The 8,381-nt window shown below is 44.9% G+C and overlaps 2 protein-coding genes across 3 annotated transcripts; both read right to left on the bottom strand.

Annotated features, from left to right (window-relative positions):
* Nucleotides 1–487: 487 nt before the first annotated feature.
* LOC115530691 (peroxiredoxin-like 2A) lies at nt 488–3,863 on the bottom strand. The gene is made up of 5 exons (XM_030339385.1): nt 3,469–3,863; nt 3,293–3,384; nt 1,567–1,707; nt 1,211–1,375; nt 488–1,002 (listed from the first exon to the last, which is right to left on the bottom strand). Exons 1-5 carry the CDS (start codon nt 3,611–3,613, stop codon nt 889–891), a joined length of 657 nt encoding a protein of 218 aa, XP_030195245.1. The 5' UTR covers nt 3,614–3,863; the 3' UTR covers nt 488–888.
* A 122-nt stretch (nt 3,864–3,985) lies between these two features.
* dydc2 (DPY30 domain containing 2) lies at nt 3,986–7,961 on the bottom strand. 2 transcript variants are annotated; one of them, XM_030339382.1, is made up of 9 exons: nt 7,598–7,961; nt 7,268–7,390; nt 7,076–7,174; nt 6,507–6,641; nt 5,720–5,923; nt 5,372–5,542; nt 4,790–4,921; nt 4,287–4,409; nt 3,986–4,152 (listed from the first exon to the last, which is right to left on the bottom strand). In XM_030339382.1, exons 1-9 carry the CDS (start codon nt 7,742–7,744, stop codon nt 4,129–4,131), a joined length of 1,158 nt encoding a protein of 385 aa, XP_030195242.1. In that variant the 5' UTR covers nt 7,745–7,961; the 3' UTR covers nt 3,986–4,128. The 2 variants fall into 2 exon arrangements, with proteins under 2 accessions (XP_030195242.1, XP_030195243.1); XM_030339383.1 differs by lacking the exon at nt 6,507–6,641 and having other exon boundaries at nt 7,598–7,960.
* Nucleotides 7,962–8,381: the final 420 nt, after the last annotated feature.

Genomic DNA, 8,381 nt, shown 5'->3' with positions numbered 1-8,381 from the left:
CTACTCTGCCAACAAATTCCATTAAGCCAAACTGGGAGGTGGACAAAGTGTAGAATTGTGTAAGATTAACAATGACAAACAAAAAACGTTGAGTAAAGGGTTGACAGGTCTGCAATGGAACAGATTAGGCCAGGAAGTATGCGTCCAATAAAGTGCCTATGAAACCGCCCACGTTGGGCTGAAAGTTAGATACCATCAGACTATAGGAACACCTACTGTCAGAGTGGGGGAATGCAGTAGTGAGTCTAAAAGCCACGTCACCGTTCAAATTAGTTTACATATAGTTATCGCTGATTCAACATTTCCTGTCTAGCATGTGGGAGCTCACCGTTTTCCTTAGTCATGGAAGCTTTCCTACATGCTGAGGAAGGAACTAGACTAAACCTCAGCCCCAAAAATAATTAACAGTAAGAGTTGCCTTCAAAAACCACTGCAGTCAGATCTCAGACAGCTATAAACATTTTACAGAAAACACATGGGCCATATGTGAATTAGACCATTACACTTTTATTGTTCTTTTGGCTTCTGGTGGATAGACATCTGAAAGGTGACGACAGAAACAAGGGGTTTCATCTGGTTGTTAGACATCAGGCCTGCTCCCTCGTTCAGAGTTTAGAGTCAGGCCATCATTAACACTCCCAGATCCCCTTACTGCACAGTCACACACACACGATGGAAGCTCAAGGATCAGAGACCCTCTATTCAAACATCAAAATGCAAACGTTTCAACATCGAAGCAACTACATTAACTTTCTCCACTTTTATGACAGTGCACCTTTAAGATTCTAGTCTATGACCAGAATATGCAGAAACGAGGAATCCTACAGAAGTAATTTGACCATTTGCCAGTTTTTGGACTTTAAGACGTCACTCTGGATTTCCACGGGGCTATCGTTCCTCCAAAGACACAAGCTCCCTTTGTATCCTCCCAACAGCGTTGAGGACCTCCAAAACGTTGACCTTATCCCCAAACTCAATCTCCCGATGCTCCAGAATTACTCCCTGCAAGAGACAAAAGGATGCCAAGGGGTTAACAAAGCAGACTTGTTGCACAAATACCTCAGTGCTATCCACATGCACAGTACATGGCAAAAGCGCGTATAACTGTTATAAATATGTGGCCCGCTAAGCCCTTTGAGACTGTACCGGTGATTAAGGGCTATACAAACAAAATTGAACTCCTCTACAAATTGGCAGTGGGTTAATTCACCTGTTCCCCTGGTCCCAGGACATAGACACCACCCAGGATGAAACCTTCTCCGGAAACATTCCCTATGAAGCCGTTCCTGAAGGCTCGCAGCCCATTCGTCCACACCCCAACACGGAGAAACGCTAGTAGACCCATACTCCGCTCCCGTGGTCCATAGAACCGCCGCTGAAAGAAGAACACACAAGGGGATGACTTATGATGCAAATCCTCTTCGGAGACAGTCATCTATTTTGTGGCATTACTGCTGGAACACTGTGACCGGTTGCATCATGTGACCGTCCACAATAAAAATAGAGCATAACTTTCCCTTGTGACTTAAAATTGACATTTGGTTCAGACAGCCAAAGTCTGCCTACCTTTGCATCCAAAAATATGTCCCCATTGAAGAAAGGTTGGAAGTTCAGGACCTCTGTGCCAACGTCCTCTTTCACCACAGCATAGAGGGGGACCCCTAGCTGGTCCAGCTGGGATTTCAGAGAGGACAACTCTGCAGCCTCCTGGACATTTTATATTGAGTAAAACACTGGTCGTCATGCAACCAGAATGTGACTGGGCACAAAGCATCGTGGTCGCTATGTTTAAAGTCTGTCTTTTAATAAAACAGATCGACTTTTTGTGATGCATATGGTATACGTCATTGCTTATCATCAATACTGATTGTTTACCAGACAAAGGTTCTACATCGCAACAACCCTCAACCTTTTGGAGCATGGGAATTAGGTTAGTACCGGTAATCGTGATATTTATAATGATAATAAAGTAATTAATCTGGAAGTGCTTTATGTCATTATGGGGCAGCATTGTTGTAGTCGATAGGGCCACAGCGCTTCTCATGCGAGACCGATGCAAAATGAACGTCTCATTAGCCTAGGTACAATATAGTTATGAATGTTTAGGATTTTACTGCACCATAATGCTTAAGTCCTCTTACTATGGCAGAGTACCACCAACAAAAAAAAAATCCATGACGCAGTAGCTGCGTTTACATGGCACATCTGATCCGCATAGATTTCTATGCGGAATAGATCTGTTCCTAAAATGTGATCCGAATGTACTGTATACATGGCAGTAACAAAAGTGTCCGTTATGTCTCTCGCGCACACCTGACACATCTCTGGACTGGCGGCGACATAATGGACATCTTATCAATATTTGGCATCGTGAATTTGATTTTAATGAAAGCACAGCAGGAGAGAGCTTTCTCTGCCTGCTCCTTAAATTAAGGAGGACAGCACAGCTACGTCCAATCTTTATATTTACCCCCACCTCCACCGTAAAACAAGAGGAATTTGAATGCGAGTCCGCAGCCAAGACTGGTGGGAGAGAGTGGTCTCTCTAAATTAAGAAGTATTTTAACGTTCAGCCTGCAAAAGTACTAGTAGTAGCCTACTCATTTACAGTTATCTCGGACGGGCGCGGACACTACGATACACAAACACGTCATTAATAAACACCCATGTCCCGTCGCTTAGCAACCGGACACGCTTACCGGATTACTTACGGAGTGGTAACAAAGACGTGAATCAGGCAATAAATCCACTTTCCTTGACAGCAGTCAAGTTCGGTGTGCATAAATGTACAGACGGAGCTCAGTGGACCAATTGCGAACTACTGCAGCTGCTCTAAATTAAACCTCAATCTATTCGGAATAAGTGTATACAGGTACATGTGCGATTAAAACGGACTACACCACCTCTTCTATTCGGCATAGAATTCTATGCCGAACAGATAATTGTATTCCGAATGAGGCGTATATATTATCATTTTCTATTCCACATAGAAATCTATGCGGATCAGATGTGTCCATGTAAACGCGGCTACTGTTGTACAACCCCCTTTAGTCACAGCCAAGTTCTATTATTTTCGGAGCAAATTGCCGAACAAAAATAAATTGAAAATAAAAAAACAATCACAATGCAATCTGAGGGGGCACAAGCCCCCTCAGATTGCATGGTCGTGACGCCGCTGGACACAGACATTTACTTTCATCGGGATACAAATTAGCATAAATCGGTCACCCGTTACTCAGGATGAAGTCAAACAATAATAAGCAGATTAAAAAACAGGACATGTACCACTTACCTCTCTGCACAAAAATCACCCAGGCCGACGGACAGCCATGATGACAGCTCCGGAGCTTTCCCACAGTGATTTGGCCTTGAGCGACCTGTTTTCTTAGAAATAAATAAAATAAAGTTTAAAAAAAAGAGAGCCAAAGACAGACGCAGCAAAAACGTTACCATAAGAATGTGACTCACCTCCGCTCAGAGTTGTCAGGTCGGTTTCCTCCAAATGTTGGATTGTAGCCTTCAGCGGTTGAGTGAGAAACACATCGGTTAAGTAGTTAAACACCGCGGTAATACAGACGATAGCCGTTCCCACGACGCGGGCTATTGTTTCCATCTTCACGAGAACTTCGCAAGACCCACACAACAACAAAAAAGCCCCTTCTTAATCCATTCCTTGGAATCGTTCAGTGGAAATACCTGGCCCAGGCAACCAGCAAACAGCTCAAAAATGACCTCGTTTGCGTGTAATTTCAACGCAGAGTGAGATGGACCCACTTTTAATCTAATGCTCCACAAACAGCGCTCTTATCCGCTCTGATTGCATGCAGCTGAGGCGACCAGGCTGACGCCACAATTAAGCCCACAGCCCAGTCACATGAATGCACACAACCTTTGCCCTTCTTCCCTTTTCATGTACAAAGTTAAAAGTAGAAAATCACATTATGCGGCAAAACCGTGCATGATAAATAGAAAAGGAGATATGATGCACTGATTCAGTAAACTTTTATTAAAACTTAAAACTTTTTATTGATTTCATCCCATGCAAAGGCCTTTCAAAAAAACACTATCAGTATATGTTGGCCATGTTATATATTATGGATACTAAACAGAGACTGTGATGTGGTAGAATTAGTCTGCATCTTTTTCTTCTTCCTGCAAAAATAACAGAAAAAAAACATTATTTATCATTAAATTATTCAGATATCAAAGGAAAACATTGGGGGCATAGCTTCTCACTCATGGACAAACCCAAAAACATTGATTTCACAAAATGGCACTTTCTCTACCTCCTCAGGCGTTTGCTCCTTGCTCTCAGAATTGCTTTCAGACTCCTCTTGTGATGTCACTTCCTCCATATCCTCGGGTGCTGCCCCCTCCTCGGGTGCATCGGCTGGCCGGTCTGCCTCTTCCTGGGTTAACCATCAACACACAGGTTTGGTTAAACATTCATCCAGGGTCTCCTGTTGTGTGACTCTGCTGCTGGACCCTCTCCATGTCTGCCTCTGATCCTCCATCGCTGCTACAGTCTACTTCTAATCCTAAAGACTCACGTTGATACCTCCTCTTGACCGACACCACTGGACTCTTTTCTCTGTGTGTGTGTGTGTGTGTGTGTGTGTGTGTGTGTGTGTGTGTGTGTGTGTGTGTGTGTGTGTGTGCGTGTGTTTGTGTGTGTGTGAGCCGTTTGAGACTGTCAATGTGATTAAGGGCTTTACAAATGAAATTGAACAGAATTATTTGAAACCCATTCAAATGCCTTGAGTAAAGGCCGTAGAATTGGCAGAACAACCTCGTCTTCATCCCGATTATCAGAGGGAACTTCCTCCTTCTCTTCTGGCAGTGGACCATCCTCCCGACCGGAGACCGAGCCCACTTCCACAGCCTCGGCTGGGGCTGTGGGTTCTTCTGGACCTTCCTCCATCTGGTGTCAACCGTTGGTAGGAGTGAAAGCAGAGCGTTAGATCATGATAATAGTAGCTGGTCATTGTATTTCTATTGTTCCCTTCTCTGCGCGTGTCCACTCGGATTGGCCGTTTGTTGCTACCTTCTGTTTTCTAGCTCTGCTCCTTTCCCTGTCCCAACAGAACCTTCTCAGCCTGCATGGTTGGGAGGTCAGAGGGTGCACGTCCTAACCACACCTGGGGGCTGCCAAATCCAAATGTCCTAGACCAACTCGGCTGACGCCGAACCTCTTCTCCTTCACTTATTACAAACAATAATGTCTGAAATGGTGTCACCTGTCTTCAGTTTGTCTCGTCTGACCTCCCTGCCAGTCTGCTCTCCCTTCCTGTACATCTCCCTGCATGTTCTCCTCCTCAAAGAAAGAGACCAACAAGCGTTGGTTCAGAAAGGTTATCTATCAGCAGGTCACCTGGTCTTCAGCCCGTGGTTCAAGAGGAGAGGGGCTTTGTGTCTTTGTCTCTTGCAGTTCTTGTTGTTGTTCTTCTTCTTCCTTTAAGTCGGAGTTCAGTTTTTCTGGGCTAGCCGAGGGTTCTAAGGCGGCGGTGGACTCTGATTCTGTATGTTCGGATCCCTTTGCCACCTGGTGACAACCAGGGTATGAATCACAACACAAGATGAGATCGAATTTCAACACAATTTCATCCCAAAGCCTCAAGCAGCCACCTTTGATGATTCACTTTGCGACTCATTTTCCTCGATAGCACCTTGAACACACTCCGAGGCCTGTTGAACGCCAGACGACAACAAGCCGGTTTACCTCTGTCTCATCCTGGCGCCCCACGGTGTCCCCCGCTCCCTGCGGTTCCCCGGGCCTTGAGTCCACCTCAGAGGGTTCTTGCGGCACTTCCTGTGACTCCTCCTTAGCTGGGGGGCCAGGGACCTCTGCCGGAGCAGAGGCGGCGCCTTCCTCTGATTCTCCCGACGCGGTGTCTCCCACCGCTACGTCATCTGCCCCCCTCACCTGACACAGAACACCGCCACCACCACCACCACCACCACCCAGGTCATAGGCAGTTCACTCACACGCCATGCCTGAAAACGCCACCGCAACAGGCCGGGTATGGAGAACACATAGACGCCCACCAACATGCGAGAAACTGAGAGACTGCATGGAACAAAAGGCTAAACTCTCCTTCTAGTTTGTGTATTTATGTATCTCAATAAGTGAGTAATGAGTGACCTTATATTTCTAACACAGAATATGATTGTAGTGTAGCAGGGAGACACACTGGTGTCAAGCCAAGACTTTCATAACTGCAGGTGATGTCTATGGCCTTCTGATCAGCTTCACCTGCATGAGACACAAGGAAACCCGGAGCAACTTATGGAAAACAAACAGAGGGATTTGCAAACACACACACACGAAACGGCAGCTACACCCAGAAACCAGAAAGGATCCACGACAAGAACTGTGTATCGAGCAACAAGCATCACCCTGCGGCACGACAAGCACAGCAAAACAAACAAAAAGCTTTGATGCTAAATGGCGAACACACCCACCACCCCCACCATCACCACCAGAAAAAGCTTGTCAGAAAGTTCACCTCCTGCCCAGGGTTATCCCCTTCAGTTAGGATGGCTTCTGCTGCCCCCTGCTGGTTCTCTGTATCAGAGACCAGAGGCTCCTGTGGGTTCTTATTCTCCTCGACGCTGTCTTCAGCAGGCTGCTTGTGTGAGATCTGATACCAGACGAGGATTCTCATGAACAACACACTGGTCATAACGTCTGGTATAACAGGGATGGGAGTCACAGGAACAACTGCCTCGCACGCAGGAGATGTTGCTGTTTTGGTGATTATTATTTATTTTCCTGCAGTAGGCCTATTTTCTCTGTCCTTGTTTGTATATGATTACCTTTTTAAAAAGAAATCGCTGTTGTCATTTTTTGTCAAAATGAAAATATACATACAATGTATAATACAAAGATGCTCTAATGTTAAGAGTAGGTATGACTGTGAAGTGGCGGCGTTTTTTGTCATCTTTCTTTAATTCTATCTTGCCATCTTCTGATTTATTCTGCTCTAAAATCGGAGCTACAATCGCTTTAAAAACGCGTGTCAGCACATTCGTTCAGTCAGCGTTTTCCAATACAGATACATGAGGTTAAACTCACGTCTTCTCCTTCCAAGACCGGGGCAAGCGTCGACGGGTTGTTAGAACTTTTGGGCCTTTTGACATTTCGTTCCGCAGGAGTGCTAGCAGGTTCTGATGCCTGTTAACGACCACACCTCCGTATGAATCACAACAACGTCGAACACCAGAAAGGGCAACCCAAATAACCAAAGGAGGTCGAACTCCTGCATACCTTTTGGGCCTTTTCCAGCGCTTCTTTTATTTCTTCCTCCTCCTGCCTCAACCTCTTCTGGTGCTGCCCCTCCTCTCTGGCTCTGGCCTGCTCCTGCTCTAGTAACGCTTGGTTCTCCTTCCTCTGACATCACACACATTTAAGACATATATTATCTATTATCAAGCAAATATTTTCTTTATTTTGTCTTCTATTTTTAAGTTATACCTAAGTTATACTATTAAGTCATACAAATAACACGGAAGGGTAACGCAGACCCTTTGCTCAGTATAGACGTAAATGTTGTGCAATACTGACCCCTACTGGCAATAGATTAACAGGGCGACTAACCGTGGCCTCGTATTCCTGGTCACTGCTGTATTTATAAATCCAGTGAGCAAGATACTCAATAGGATCAACGGGTCGTCGTTCAGCCACCTCTGCCAGTCCTTCGGCAAGGCATTTCCCCAGGTGTATTTTCAAGTACTCGGAATCCATTTTACTTCCTGGGAAATTAGGCTATGTAGGCTAGTTAAAAAATAAGTAGTAGCCTACAAAATAAGAGCGTCAGCGAAAGAAAATCGTTGGTGAATTGAATCGTAGCAATCAAGTCAACACTACTCTTATTCAACGAATAATAAGACTATGCTTTCTAACAATCCTCCAAAGTTTGCTTAGCGTCGTATTTGTGTGGTGTTACCATGGTAACAGGGTCACATTTAATCCTCCCCCGGAGGTAGTTCCGCTTGAAATGAAATTCGCATCGCTTATTACATCGTTAATACATTAGTAATTGGCTTTTCAAAAAGTGTTTGTAATACTTTTAATGGGTAACTTGATTGTTCGCTTTGGATGAGATGTGACAGATGTATATCTTCTGAACCACAAATCGTAGACACGTGATTTCTATGCTGACACACACACACACACACACACACACACACACACACACACACACACACACACACACACACACACACACACACACACACACACACACACACACACACACACACACACACACACACCTGAATGTCAAATTTGAATTTTGACAATGACATTTTTGGGGTTTTACAGCTGAACTAATCAACATTATCCTCTGATCATCTCTGGTATATACCCAACATTAGGGCAG

The sequence above is a fragment of the Gadus morhua genome, chromosome 18 (assembly GCF_902167405.1).
Source record: "Gadus morhua chromosome 18, gadMor3.0, whole genome shotgun sequence".
Lineage (NCBI taxonomy): Eukaryota > Metazoa > Chordata > Actinopteri > Gadiformes > Gadidae > Gadus > Gadus morhua.
This window is presented reverse-complemented; position numbering and strand designations above follow the sequence as displayed.

Coding starts and splice junctions, on each gene's coding strand:
- dydc2 (XM_030339382.1), bottom strand. CDS start 7,744: ATGGATTCCGAGTACTTGAAAATACACCTGGGGAAATGCCTTGCCGAA. Junction 7,175..7,267: donor CGCTGGAAAAGGCCCAAAAG/GTATGCAGGAGT, acceptor GGTCGTTAACAG/GCATCAGAACCTGCTAGCAC. Junction 5,543..5,719: donor GGCGCCAGGATGAGACAGAG/GTAAACCGGCTT, acceptor GGTTGTCACCAG/GTGGCAAAGGGATCCGAACA.